The 16297-nt window shown below is 40.2% G+C and overlaps 1 protein-coding gene across 1 annotated transcript in view; it reads right to left on the bottom strand.

The window, feature by feature from the left end:
- The window catches only part of LOC122788060 (low-density lipoprotein receptor-related protein 2-like), a 1238079-nt gene that overhangs the window by 919307 nt on the left and 302475 nt on the right, over window positions 1-16297 (bottom strand). The window contains exons 21-22 of the mRNA XM_044054982.1: window positions 9770-9907; window positions 695-976 (exon numbers count right to left, since the gene is read on the bottom strand). Coding sequence (XP_043910917.1) covers window positions 695-976; window positions 9770-9907 — 420 coding nt within the window. The remainder of the gene's footprint in view (window positions 1-694; window positions 977-9769; window positions 9908-16297) is intronic.

Below are 16297 nucleotides of genomic sequence, written 5' to 3'. Positions count from 1 at the left end.
CATTGCTGTGAATCTCTCATTTATTTTGGGCCACAGTGAGTGGTAGCTGACTGTCATAAAATTCTGTTTGTAAACTGCACTTCCGACAGCATTGTCACTGATTCATTATTCCCACTGTGTATCACTGTGTCATTATTTGCACTGTGTGTTATTGTGTCATTATTTGCACTGTGTGTCACTGTGTCATTATTTGCACTGCGTATCACTGTGTCACTATTCCCACTGTGTGTCATTATTCCCACTGTGTTTCACTGTGTCATTATGTGCTCAGTGTGTCACTGTGTCATTATTCTCACTATGTGTTATTGTGTCATTATTTTCACTGTGTGTCACTATGTCATTATTCTTACTGTGTGTCACTGTGTCTTTATTCACACTGTGTGTCACTGTATCATTATGTGCACTGTCACTGTGTCATTATTCTCACTATGTGTTAATGTGTCATTATTCGCACTGCCACTGTGTCATACGTCCCACTGTGTGTGTGACTATGCCATTATTCACACTGCATCTGCTTTGTGGTACAGATGGCAACTTTGAATCTTCCCCACTGTTTTTTTAACATATACATGCTTTAATGAATTTTAAGGTAGATACATGTCTGCAGTGTTTTATATAAAGGTTATGCATGTATAGATAAAAATATTTAATCTCTTCAAATTTAAAGCAATATAAACCTATAGAAATCCTTTACCTGGGTTACTACAGTTTTTCTCATCAGTATTGTCTGCGCAGTCTTGGATTCCGTCACACATGTAGGAGTTTGGAACACAGTGGTCTTCATCACAAACAAAGGAATACTGCCCACAGGGGTCTTCAGTGGGTTCAGTGGATCCATCAGGTTCACATTCCCTTTGGTTTATGCCTAATTTCATTCCATAAGGGCATCCACAGACACGATTGCCATTTGGAACTGGATAACAGAAGTGGCTACAATCACCATTTGGCGAGTGGGTGCCATTACATGCGTTGGTACCTGTGGAAATTGATATAATTGATTATTAATGGTTACAGGTACTGACTTACACTTCTCCCAGTGCAACACTTTAAATAGTTATCTATTAAATATGAAAGAAGACTAACTCTCATGTTAAAATACTCATTTAATGTCACCAAAAAAGAATATAATTCAAGCATGTAATTTCCTTATTTGGAAATATGTTTAAGAGTAGAATAGATATTGAGCTGGGTGGATAACTTTGTTCAAATTCTAGGATGACAGCAAAATAGTTGCAACTTATTGGATAGTGAGTGACCTTGTAGAAATAAATGTCAGCTCCCCACCCTCCTTGCCCACCACCAGCAGGAATGCCAGAATGGCTGTTTCAGACTGATGGGGCATGAACTCTGCCTATCTTAGGAAAAGTAGAACCCTTGACTATGAGAAGTCCACCGCTATAGCTAGAAGAGAAAAAACGCATCATGCATAGAAAAAATGGAGAGCGTACTGAAGGGCCTTGGCGTGATATCAGTGAACTGGATATTCCAGTTGTACCCAAGAGGAATATTTTTATGGAAGAGAAAATATGGAGAAAGCAGCAAAGAGAGAATTTTGTACAGTGCAGTTATTGGGTGGATAATTTAAGGAACTGCACGCCTTACCCAAATTCTTAAACAGTAGGGACATAACATTTGGAGAGATTTGTTTGATATTTTAAGAAATAAGGAATGCACTATTCTATTAATCCAGTTTTACAAATCTTAACAGTGCATTCACTTGTTCCAGGGATCTGTTACTTTCCAAAGTAACTGTGTGACATCAGGCCAGCTGTCATTTTTATAATTTCAGCATCTATTAAGTTACTGTCTTATTAAGAGGAGTAGGGCTGGAGGTGCAACTTACAGACGCAGCTGAAATGGTAGTTTAATTTTTATTTCGCTGTTTGAATGACAGTGTGATTTAGAACTTTGAAAGCGAACGTAACTGTGCCTGCATGACAGATATACCACCTCCCTAAATGTTACAATAAGAACGATGGGGTCTCTACAGACTCCATCCATGGATGATGGGGGAGGGGGGGGTGCTGTGTAAGGAAGAACTAATGGTGACCATAAATGAAGGGCGAGTACAACAACACAAGCCTGAGTAGCAAGAGGGGGTATTAGCTGAAAATAGTCACGCGATGAAGCTGTTTATTGAGTGTGAGGTGCCTAGGAGAGATGTTTGGTTGTGAAAATGTTTTTTATATACATATATATATATATTGAAAAGTGTATGAAGAAATAAAAACTAATTTACTAATTTCTTTGTATAAGCAATGTGTGAAGAAAAAAGTAAGAAAAAAACAGCTTTCTTGGTTTCTTACAAATTAAAAAAATAAGAAAACCCTGTAATTGAAGTACAGCTCATTCTTTAACGTTGGATACATTTTAGTAATTCTGTCCTGTCCTCTGCTTTTGTTTTAAAATTATTAACATCTGTTTACTTAGAATAACTAAACATTCAAGTATTTTGAGCATTACTGAACAAAATAAAGATTTTGTACCACTCATTTTATAGGTATGTATGCTGAAATCCTTTTCAGTCATTACATGCTATCAAGTTTCATTGCTTTTTTTACAGAAACTTGCATCTTTAAAAACTTTCACACTCATACTATACCATATTTCAGTTTACAATTATTCAATTTTGTTTGCTAAAAATATTGAGAATATGCTTTTTTCCATTTCCAATTTATACACATCAAAAATGAATCTACACTTTTAAAAATACACACTTTGTAGATAGTTTTGATTTGAATAACATAACACTTGATAGCAGTTTGCTTAGTTTTGTAAGTTACATGATTCTGAATATTGTAAGTACTGCGGTTATACACACACACACACACACACACACACACACACACACACACACAGATATGAATGCACGCAGACACTTGCACACAAACACACAGACACACGCACATACAGACGCACACACACAGACGCACACACACACATACACACACACACACACACACACACACACACACACACACACACACACACACACACACACACACGTGCACACAAACACACACACACACTTCATAGACAACCCTCACACTCATCACAAATAATTGATTTAATTTTACAGTAATTTGTTTTCAGTTCATTACAATGGAAGACTATCACTGGGATTCAATAAAATCCTCACCGGTCTCACTAACAGACCACTCCGGGTTGGTAAACTATTACTATGGGTAGAAAATGTGATTCAGAGATAGGTCTAGCTGCAAAGAGAAAGCCATCATTACCTGCTTATTACCATGTCTCTGAATATAACACTGCACTTTTAGACTTGACCGTGCTAGAGGTCTCCCTTGTGGCCCATGCATAATGTTAGCAGAGGCACCGCTCTATACTCACACACACACACACACACACACACACACACACACACACACACACACACACACACACACACACACACACACACACACACACACACACACATGCATGTGCATGCGCACACACCAAAATAACACATCCAGACTCCAGATTCACTACTTAACCCCATGGTGTGACCATCCATGTACAAACAGGCACACATAATGCACACACAAACATGCACAAACACATACGTGCATTCAACTTCATTCATGGCGCTATAGTCATGCACACACACATGTCCACAAACATTTACACTAAAACACCACACACTCCATGTCTTTGCTAAGCTTACTTGTTCTTTGAGTAGAGTACTTTCATCAATGTGAATGGGTGACCACTGCTGTGAGTACTCCCATAGATGTGAATGGGTGACTACTGCTGTGAGTACTCCTATAGAAGTGAATGGGTGACCACTGTTGTGAGTACTCCCATAAAAGTGAATGGGTGACCACTGTTGTGAGTACTCCCATAGAAGTGAATGGGTGGCCAGTGCTGTGAGTACTCCCATAGATGTGAATGGGTGACCACTGCTGAGAGTACTCCCATAGACATGAATGGGTGACCACTGCTGTGAGTACTACCATAGAAGTGAATGTGTGACCACTGCTGTGAGTACTCCCATAGATGTGAATGGGTGACCACTGCTGTGAGTACTCCCATAGACATGAATAGGTGACCACTGCTGTGAGTACTCCCATAGACATGAATGGGTGACCACTGCTGTGAGTACTCCCATGGAAGTGAATGGGTGGCCACTGCTGTGAGTACTCCCATTGAAGTGAATGGGTGACCACTGCTGAGAGTACTCCATAGATGTGAATGGGTGACCACTGCTGTGAGTACTCCCATAGACGTGAATGGATGACCACTACTGAGAATACTCCCATTGACGTGAATGGGTGACCACTGCTGTGAGTACTCCCATAGAAGTGAATGGGTGACCACTGCTGAGAGTACTCCCATAGAAGTGAATGGGTGACCACTGCTGAGAGTGCTCTCATAGAAGTGAATGGGTGACCACTGCTGTGAGTACTCCGATTGAATTGAATGGATGACCACTGCTGAGAGTACTCCTATAGAAGTGAATGGGTGACCACTGCTGTGAGTACTCCTATAGAAGTAAATGGATGACAACTGATATAAGTACTCCCATAGAAGTGAATGAGTGACCACTGCTGTGGATACTCCAATAGAATTGAAGGGTGACCACTGTGTTTTTACAATAATCACTTTTTCCTACAAGAGTAAAATTTATTTTAAGTGAGCAAATTGCGAGCCACTGACATTTCTGGGAAACAGCACATGTCTAATTAGCATCGGACGCTCCCCTGCACTGCCTAATTAGCATGCAGCTTCACCCATAAGCCCACTCTCCATGCTGAGGCCTCTGCAAAAGGAAAACCTAAACACTAAAGTTGTTTCTGAATACAAAAGGCTGTACACAATGTGGAAACCTTCTGAGTTAAGGCATCTACATTTCATTAAAGCTTTCTAAATCATAGGGTATGTCTTTCTATTTCCAGTTCATAAACACTTACATTGAGACTAAGGTTTTAAAAATACAGTTTTGTAGGTAGTATTGTGTTGACTGACATGTTACTTAAAGTTTTGTTTTTCAGTTTTTAGGTTGTTTAACTTTGAATATGGCAGTTTCTGATTTCTGCTGTTACAAGTGAAAACACACACATAGACATACACATACACTCCTGCACATCCAAATCCACACATGCAAATGCACACACACACACACACACACACACACACACACACACACACACACACACACACACACACACACACACACACACACACACACACACACACACACACTATACATGCATGATGGATGGACCTGTGATGCTTTATAGTTCTACATTTTACTTGCTATCAAGTCTCGTACTTCACATAGGTTCATAAGTTGGTACTAGGCTATCGGCCTTAAGGCCTATGCAAGCCTAGCCATAACAATTCCCAATTCCCTAGATATTTCTTCCCACAATATTTACTTCTTTGGGCCCCTGTCTAGCAGGGTGACTGACATGATCCCCAGGGTGAATTTCCTATCTCCCATCCAATCATCAAGGTTCCTTTTGAAGAGGGCCAATGAGGCGCTCTGCTTGACATGTATGAGCAGTCTATTCCAGAGTATGGGGAGTCTCTGGGTCAGGAACCTATCCCTTCAGCATGTTTTGTTCATTGTGATGACAAGGTTTAGATTCCTGGAGCGTGTGGCTCTGAGGGACTGGGATTTCTTTAAGTGGAGCATGTCCAACAGCTCAGGGTTTGACATGGCCTTGTATGTTAAGCAGAGATCGCCTCTGAGTAGACGATATGCCACAAAGCATAGCTGGAGATTTTTAGATGGTCAGCATATGACATCTGCTTTAGGCCTGTGATTCTTTTAGTGAGGTATTTCTGTGGCCTTTCCAGCTGTTGCAGATGTCTAGTGAGGTACATAACAAATGGGGCATTATACTCTATAATGAGTTTAATGAGGGATGAGTACAGTGGGACAATGTCCTCCTTTTTTCTGGATGAAAAGCCCTTAGTGATGAGGTGTGCCACATAGAAGGATTTCCTGACTGTTGTGGTGATGTGGTTATCGAAAGTGAGACCACTGTCCACCTGTGTCCCTAAGTCTCTCATCACACTTTCAATGTTTAGCATCCTACCACCTATGTGGTAATTCATGGGTACATGTTTTTTTCCAAAGGGGATAACTATACATTTCTTGGCATTAAGCTTGAGCCCATGGCTCTGGCACCAGGCATCTGTTTCTGTAAGGCCTTTTTGTAGAATATCCACATCATTTGGGGATTCAATAATGGCTCCCAGTTTGCAGTCATCTGCAAACTTTGTTAGCCAGAGTCCCTTAGTGTTGGCCTGTACTTCAGAGAAGTAGATGCCAAACAAGAGTGGTCCCAGGACTGAACCCTGAGGTACTCCACTTGTCACTTGTCTGGAGCTAGATTTGGAGTCGGCTACTTTCACAGTCTGGGTTCTGTCAGTAAGCCAGTTGGCAACCCACCGAGTGACGTAGGGATTTATGCCCAGCTAAGTAAGTTTATCTATGATTCCAGAGTGGGGGATGGTGTCGAAGGCCTTGGCGATGTCCAGATAGGCTGTGTGGACCACCTTACCCTCGTCCACAGCTCTGGAGACTGATTCGAAGAAGTCAATCAGATTCAGGAGACAAGATCGGCCCTTCACAAACCCATACTGGGTGGGGTCCAGTGTTTGAAGATTGCCAATGTCTTTGTTTATAAGTTCCATGATAATGCATTCCATGCCCTTGCAGATCAGGCTTGTCAGACTGATGGGACGGTAGTTCCCGGGATCCAAGGCGGATCCTCCCTTGTGGAGCAGGATAACTGTAGCTGTGCGCCACTCAGTGGGCATGAAGCCTGAGGTGAGGCTATGATTAAACATGACACTTAGGTGAGGTGCCAGCTCATTTTGTAGTTCATGTAGTACACAGCCTGGGATGTCATCTGGTCCCATGGATGCTGTATTCTTAGCTTTGGAGAGTGCAGTTTCTACCTGCGTGGCCGTGATTATCAGAATTTGGCAATCTTTTGGTATTGAGATGGGCCCTTTAGGGGGTGAGAGGGGGGTGAAGTTGGCACTAAATCGATCTGCCAGGATATTGGCAATATCCTTAGGATCAGTATATTTAATGCCATTCTGTTGTAGCTCAGAGCAGATCTGAGCATTGCCATTTAGATTCTTGACATAACTATAGAATGCCTTGTAGTTGTCTTTGGAATCTTTGGCAATTTTATTTTAGTAACTAGCTTTTGAGGATTTTATGAGGGATCTCAGCTTCTTACTGAGGCTGCTGAGGAAGTTTTTTGCATCCTGGGATTTTCCTCTTTTCTGCAACAGTTTATTCCTTCTGTTGTATAATTTGTTTATAGCAGGGGACCACCAGATTGGCTTCCTTTTTTGGAGAAGAGCATCTTGGTTCTATTTGGGATGGCCCGATTCATGCACGAGCGGATGTGCTCATACAGTGCCTTAGTGTAGGATTCTGCAGTCGAACTTCCAGATCCCGTCTGCATGGGTGTTGTGAAGTTTGTCACTTCTGACTTCAGTGGCATGAAGTTGGCTTTGGAGAAGTTTTTTAAGGAGGTTTCCTTACTGGGAGGTGGGGGTGGGATGTGGATGTCAAAGGTGATTTGCTTATGGTTAGACCTAACCAACGAGGGGGTGACCACTGGTGTGGAGCATCTATCTCCCATGTTGGTAATGACCAGGTCTAGGATATTAGCTCCCCTGGTGGGACAATGGATTAGTTGATCCAGGGCATTAGAATTTATGAATTCCACGAACCATTGGGAAAAGGAGTTGGTACCCGAGGAGTTTTCCCAATTAATGGCAGGGTAGTTGAAATCACCCAGTATTAGGGTGTTTGGTTGCATCTTAATATTTTCCAGTATGTTTAGAAAGGTGTAGTGAGAATCTTGGGGCATGTTGGGGGATCTGTAGCAAACTACAATTTGGATTGAAGTCTTACCTAGTGTTAGTTGCACCTGGAGAATTTCAGATACATTGTGTTGGGCAACTAGCCTGGAGTTGTGAATATCCTTGGTGAATATGGACACTCCTCCACCTTTCGTGTTTCGGTCTTGGTTTTGTGGCCGAAAAGTGTGGTAAGAATTGTAGCCTGGTATTGCAGGGGTGCTCTCTGGAGCCTTGAACCAGGTCTCAGTTACTGCACAGATATCGATGTTCTCCATTTTTAGGAGTGCCTCGAGAGAGTGCATTTTGAGGTTTAGACTTCTAGCATTGAGTAGCATTACCTTCAGATTTTGCATGCTTGTATCTGTTACGGTGGTGGTTTTATCCTTTGAACCTTGCCTAAAAAAGGCACTATAGGGATGGCAAGAGCTATAGCCAGTAACCTGAATCCCAGGGGTGACAGGTGCAGACCATCTCTGGCAAAGTATCGTGGTTTGTCGATCATGTCTTCCCAGGCAGACAAATACTGAATCCCCTTTGAATGACACCAGAAGCTTAGCCAATTGTTGAAGTCAATCATTTTGTCCTTATACTGTGGTATCATTCAGGGCGAAGGCAGGATGCTACTCAGGGCTAGGGTCATACCTGCCTGGGTCACATGATCCAAGAGCTCTTCCATGTCTCTTTTCATGTAGTCCAGGGAGGTACGTCTCAAGTCATTCACTCCAGCATGGACAATGACAGAGTTGTATTTGTACTTGTTGTGGAGTGACTTTAGTGCATGCGTTATGTGGCGGATCCTGGCACCTGACAGGCAGCTGACTGTAATTTTCTCCTTGTTCAGCCTGGTGAGTGGGACATCAGTGTGCCTGACTATAGAGTCACCTATGACTAAAGTGTTGGGTACATTGTCTTGCCTTAGGGGCTGTTGTTGGGTGGCACACTGGTGTTGTGAGCTATGTGTCACTTTGGTTGTGACTGGTGTTTGTTTGCGTTTCGGCTTTGAAGGTCCTTGTTGCTTGGGCAGGTTAATGTTAAGGGCCTCCGCATATGTGGGTTTAGTGTTGCTATGTGTGGGTGTTGATGGTGTGGGTTTTGAAAGGCTATGAGTTGCTTGAGGTGTAATGCAGGTGTTAACCTTCTCTTCTTGACTGTCTAGCACAATCTTGGCCGGAGAGAGCTTAGCTTCCAGCTTGGCTATGTAATTGCATCTCTCGCAGGTTGTAGTGTTGGGTGGTAGGAGGAGAGGATTGTCTGTGTACATGAGGCAGTTACCGCACTGCCCCAGTATGCCCAGATTCACCAGAATTCCATTCCTGTGATGCTTTATAGTTCTACATTTTACTTGCTATCAAGTCTCGTACTTCACATCCCATGATTCCATTCCTGTGATGCTTTATAGTTCTACATTTTACTTGCTATCAAGTCTCGTACTTCACATCCCATGATTCCATTCCTGTGATGCTTTATAGTTCTACATTTTACTTGCTATCAAGTCTCGTACTTCACATCCCATGATTCCATTCCTGTGATGCTTTATAGTTCTACATTTTACTTGCTATCAAGTCTCGTACTTCACATCCCATGATTCCATTCCTGTGATTTATTTTATTTTATTTACTTTATTTACATTTGTTGACCGGGAGTGTCCGGCTGGACGTAGGTCCATTTTCAGTGGAGGCCCAGGGAGAAAAGCTCGACAGTTAAAATAAACAGACCTTAGTTACATTGGATTACATAGTGATTAACAATATAACATAGCAATTACTTGCAACATATTTACAGATGAAGAACATAGTACATCAGTAGACAACTAGAATCTTTATCTGTGAAGTACATAACAGACATTAACGTGCATGCTTTATTGTTCTACATTTTACTTGCTATCAAGTCTCGTACTTCATATCCCATGATTCCATTTCTGCTTACTCACCAGTCTGCTGAGTTGCATCATATGTTTTGACTGTCATGACTGATGTTAATCCTTTGCGGATCTCAGTGACTCCACCACCATCCCTCTTTCTTATTCGGAATACAGAGTTTGTTCTCCAGTCCGATATAAACACATAATCTAGATTTTAAAAGGAGGCAAAGATTTTAAGTAGTTAAATAAAGCAAAAAATATGAAACAATCTATCAGTTTTGCTACTTATAACACCAGATATAATACATTTAGCAATACTCTGAGGGGGGTTTAGAAACCTCATGCTCACTGTATAAGTCTGAGCCTCACAAGTCTGCTACTTATTATGTCTGTTACTCAGTATAGGAGTCAGTTATACTGATGTAATGCTAAACATGTGGTCACCTTCTAATTTGTTGACCTACACAAGTTCCCCTTTTCATGGGCAACCCGAGCACACTGTCTGAGTAAGTGACTTGCTCAGAGTCACAGAGTAGACCAATTAAGGGTGGAAATAATCAAGCCCTACACCTTCAATATAGCAAGCAACTCATTAATATCTGAGTGACTTAACCCTCTGCAATAACTGCCTGACAAATTACTACTCCCTCATCCATTTCCCCAGCTTGTCTCCCATTATTATTCTTCATTTGTAAAATCACAGTCCAGGTACATGCAGTGGCCATCCTGTTATGGTGTTTTCCTTTGGCCACAGTTGCTCAATCATAAATTTAATATATTTAAGTAAGAGGATGGGGTGGGTGGAATCTCTACCTGAGGATGCAAACAACATGATTAGAAGTTTGGTTTTGGAGAGATGTTGCTTGATCGTTTGTGACTGGATGGTTTATATTCAGTGGACTTCCAGATGATCATTTGTTGTGTTAACCTAATACAAATGATGGATTCCATGAGAATATCTTTACACAAAGAATGAGATTCAGGGCTGCATTACATTTTGCCAATACAGATGTTAACTCATCCAGTTCAGTACAGAATCCTATATCATTCACTATGCATTCAGCAGAATGTACTGTGAAATGGAAGGTGCACCAAGCAGTAGGCCAGCACACTAGTCATCTCACCACACACACACACACACACACACACACACACACACACACACACACACACACACACACACACACACACACACACACACACACACACACACACACACACACACACACACACTACAGAGAAAAAAACTGTACTTAGGGGTGTGGCAGCAAGGTAGAATTGTGCATTCCACAGTTAAAGGTAAAGCAGGAAGTGCCGAGTTAACAGTTAGATTTTTTAAAAGGTACATAGTGACACGTTGTGCACCGATGTGTTAGCATACAAAGTGTTTGGGTACAGTGTCCACTATGAATAATTTAACCTCATTTAATTGACACACAGTTATTACATCCCAAAACATTTATGACTTTGGCAGGCCACTCAAAGAAAATGAAAAAAAGTACATATCTTCATTCTGGCCCAATGTCCAAACTGCCCAAGCACATTGTCTGGTTACGTGATTCATTCAGTTACACAGTAGGTAAATGGCGGCTGCGGGAATCAAACACTGGACTCAGGAAGCAGTGTGCTAACAGTCGATGGTGAAAAGCAATACAGGATTGCATTCATTGTTGTAGAAACAGCACAAAAACTACACTGCAGGTATACTCTAGGTGCAAATCAGGACAGCTCTGGCGACCCTTTGCTTCTGTAGGGCCTCCACATGGTCAGATCCATTTCAGGGCAGACCACACAGAATTCCATGCACACTGGGTGTGCAGGAATAAGCAATGTAACTCAGAAAGTAAATAAACAGCATTTTGTTTTTACCTGTTTCTGCATACCTACTCCTCAGCAGCGTCACATCTGGAGTTTTTATTCTGACTTATGACTTATGAAAACTGGACATTGGGGACACAGTCAGTATTCTATCTCTCTGAAACATGGTACAGGAAAATGATACAACTGCTATGTAATTACTTTTGCATCCTTTGAAAACAGCTCTAGCCAAATGTCAAGATTCCTCATTATGAAGTGCTTTTCATTCCATTAAATCCAAATCGAGTACCACATAACAAAGAAAATATAATTTAACTTTTATTCGTGCTGTTTTCTGCTTGATGTTGTTGTTGTGTCTTTTGGCTTTTCCCGGTTAGGGGTCGCCATAGCGGAACTCTGGTCCGCTAATGACTGGCAGTTGATGATTTTTACGTGCCGAGTTGCCAATCCTGACGCACAGCCTTCAACGAAGGGATGCCCATTCACGCATGTCTCCATGCAGAAGACGCTCTAGCTGAGAATCAAACTGGACAGCGTCTTACTATGAGGCGACAAATTCATTGGTATGTTTTCTATAAAATTGCGTCTTCTTTTTCCCTTGTGGTATTTTTCACAATATCTGTGACAAACCTTCCTAGGTTTATAGAAATGAAAAACAGATGTGAATTTGTCCTATCTCACCTTCATTCTTTACTGATAGGTTCGGAACCAATCCTTGGTTCTGATTCAGCCGTCTTCAACTAGCTCATGGCTTATTCCCTATCCCATGATGCTCTAGTGTCTTCCCCAGATCTCGTTTGCTGCTGAAATAGATCAGGTGATTCTTCTATCTCTGGCTAAGTGGAATATGTTTTTTCTTCTACATTTTTTACTGACTTTTAAAATAATTTGCTTATATTAGTAGTGTGCAGTGTGAATTTTCTTAGAGTGCATAGTTAGTTAGCTTTTGATTTGCTAGTTAATGATGTTTGATATTTTTTCTGTCCGCTTTGTATCTAGACCTACATATCCCATTTTTGTCAAAGTAGTATTACTTCGATTTTTGCCTTGAAAGTTGTCAAAACTTGTTTAAGAAAATATTTACATAGGTTATTTCTTCCTATCACTTAGCGATAGTTTTTCTCTGTGTGTGCTTGGGGCGATATTGTTGGTTACATTTAAACAGCCACAACTGCTTTTTGTGTGTGTGTGTGTGTGTGTGTGTGTGTGTGTGTGTGTGTGTGTGTGTGTGTGTGTGTGTGTGTGTGTGTATATATATATATATATATATATATATATATATATATATATATATATATATATATTAGAGATGTGCTGTTTTTTTCTATAAGTTACTCTATCCTATATTATACCTCGCTTTTTATTAGCGCAGAGCCCGTTTAAGTTAGAGGGCTTTTTTCTTCTTCTTCTGTGTAGTGTACTTTTTTTCAATGCTTATCATCTTATCTTTATATAGTTTGCATAGTTATATCCAGCTTGTTTAAATTAGAGAGATGCAGAGACTGTTTCTGCTTAAAAAAACTATATTGTTGACTAGACCAACTGTTATAATGTCTAAGCATGGTAAAGAAGGTAAACTTTCTGGTTTCAAAAAGTGCCCTTAGTGTAACCAAAAGATATCAATCACTGACGGACACACAAAGTGTGTTTACTGCCTGGGGGCAGTTCATTTACAGGAGTCATGCACCATATGCCACTCCTTTATCTCCAGGGTAATTCATGAGAGGAAAAATAAGTTAATTTTAAGAGGACTTGTAAAATCTTCCTTTACAGAAACCCTAGAACAGAGTCAAAGTCCCCATAAAATGTCAACTACCCCTGACAAGACGAAGAGTTCAAAAAGGTCATCCTCTTCTACCTCAGAAGGGGTGGAGCCATTAAAGAAAGCACCAAGGATGTCTCTGACAGTTTCCAAACCTATTGATTCCAAAGAACCATCTACCTCAGCTCCACTGGTATCAGAGCCATTGGTTTTAAAAGTTAGGAGCTGGTCCCCTGCTCTGGAGATGGTATCTCCTACATCGAGATCCCCTCTATTACAAGTTACAGCATCCCCAGTGCCTTCATCTCGATCCTCTAGAAGCCTTTCTGATTTTGATATGGATCACATGGTACAGAGACTATTAAGGACACCGGCACTGACAAAACTTTTTAACACCAGTTATCCCAATCCAATTAACAACTCAGCCCCCCCACCATATCAGAAAAATAATAGAAATAAATGGGTAGGTAGAAATAATGTAGTCAACAGGGAATATCAAAGAGAGACTTACAACCCTGACACACTCAACTTTGATTATGATACAGATTTCCCCCCCCCTAGAAATAACACAGCATGAACAGGGACCAAAAGAAAATAATTATAGGGATTTTCAAAGGGGAGGGGGGTTAAGGGGAAAGGGGTATTACAGGAGATAGAAACCCCTTCCCAAAGTAACAAAGGTAATGAAGGGATAGAGCAGATTGGTAACAAGTATACTTTAAATGCATTTACTATTTACAATTTTAGTAACCTACAACTAACCAAGGACCATTTTTCACTAATGGAGAAGGGGTTTAAATTTATACCATCAAAGAGAGGGGAGAGAGTACAAACAATACTGGACTTAAAATTATTCTTAAGGAAAATGAACTTAGAAATATTGTTCAGTAATGATAAATATGGTATAGACAGAGGAATAATACACGCAACAGAGGAACAACGAATATTAAAAAACAAGTCTGTCTTTAATCCCCCCATACATGCACAACTCAAGAATTTTGAGAAAGTTATGGAAGAGGGTATTAAAAAATTAGACAAGAGGGTGAAATATGTCAACAACATGGGGAAGAGTGAAAGAAAAAGTCTTCAGGACTTGAAAAACAACAAGGGCATTAGAGTCATGAAGCCCGATAAGGGCGGAGGAATTGTTATAATGGAGTCTATTCAATATGAGGGCAAAATGAACAACATCCTTAGGGACGAAACTAAATACAAGGTTGTTTCTCGTAATGAGATAAATATAGCATACAGGAAGATTGATATGATGCTAATAGATATGGTGACGGAAAAAGTTTTGGACGAAAAAATGTTATCCTACTTAAAAACTGATAAACCAAGAATACCAGTAATTTTCGGAATACCGAAAATACATAAGCAAAGTGATGATCCACCTTTTAGGCCAATAGTGGCAGCAGAGGGATCCAAAACTACAACCTTAGCAAAGTTTGTGGATGTTAAAACCAAACATATTTGGAAGAATAAAAATGCCATTTTACGTGACTCCTGGGATTTATTAAGAGCACTTGAACCCAAGTTATTTGACAAGGATATCTTGTTTGTAACAATAGACGTAGTAGACCTATTTGGTTCAATACCATATGAAGAAGGAATTCGTATGTTTGAAGAGGAAGTATTTTGGGACAAGAAATTGAAATTTGAAGAAAAAGTAGCGTGCACAGGCTTGATGGATACAATATTAAAGAACAATTTCCTAGTACATAAGGGGGAGTTTTTCCAACAAATAAAAGGTGTTGCGATGGGTGCAGCCTGTGCACCTACTTTTGCAAATTTGGTCCTAGCCAATTGGGAGGACAAGTATATTTTCCCTTCAAACTACGCAAAATACTGCAAACTATATAGAAGATTCCTGGACGATATTATAATATTCTGGACGGGAAGCCTTGAACAATTAGAAGAATTCTTTAATTATTTAGGAAACACAACTAACTTCCTTAAATTTACATATAATTTTTCCTATGTCAGTATTGCTTATTTGGATGTGGAAATATTAAAAACAACCAACTCTTTTGAGACTAGAATACACAGAAAGAACACTTATGTAAACTCATTTCTCCATTTCGACAGTGAACACCCAATCCATTGTAAAAGAAATCTGGTTAAGGGCCAGTTTATTAGAGGGTCAAGAATGACTACATTGGAAGAAGAATATATTAAAGAATGTGATAAGTTAGAGGGTATGTTCACAGATAGGGGTTATCCCAAGGCCTTTATCAATAAATACAGGATGGAAGTAACAAATGCAAGGAAGGGAAGATTCAAACCCATAATAGGAACAAAAGAAACGCCAAAAGAACAAAATGAAAATACAGAAACACATGAAGTGAATTATGAACATTCATTAGTATTAGAATACAATGACTTGAATAAAAAAGTGAGAACATTATTCATTAAAGAATGGGAGAGATTTAAAGGTTTTACTGACTTGAAGAGCCTAGTAGAATCCAACCCAAAAGTAGTATATAAGAATTCCCTAAACATAAAAAACATACTAGAAATAGGGAACAACTCAAACACACGATTAGGAGATAGAGCAATGACAAGCAAGGTGGGGACATTCAGTTGTGGGACATGTAACCAATGTGAGATGGTTATAAATTGTGAAAAAATATATTTGGATAGTAGAAAATTATGGCTGTATAGCAAGGCGTATTTCAACTGTGAATCGAAAGGAGTAGTGTATTTAGTAATCTGCAGAAAGTGTCCTTCCTTTTATGTAGGGAAAACAGAAAGATCCTTGAAAAAGAGGATCTATGAACATACGTATGATATTAGGAAAGGGAAGGACACCAATGCACTATTTAGACACTCATTGACATGTAAGAATTTTGATTTTGCCTTTTTTGTGTTGGATCAAGTCAAAACTGACATAAGAGGGGGCCCATGGGAGGAGAACATTGGGTATAAGGAACTGTGGTGGCAAGTGGCCTTAGAAGCCAACAAACCACCTGGTTTGAATGAAAACATTTCGATATTACCACTACTAAAGCTGAAAGCAG

Source organism: Protopterus annectens, chromosome 13.part0 (genome assembly GCF_019279795.1).
Source record: "Protopterus annectens isolate FY-2018-M chromosome 13.part0, PAN1.0, whole genome shotgun sequence".
Lineage (NCBI taxonomy): Eukaryota > Metazoa > Chordata > Ceratodontiformes > Protopteridae > Protopterus > Protopterus annectens.
Note: the sequence above shows the minus strand (reverse complement) of the source record. Positions and strands in the feature narration are given on the sequence as shown.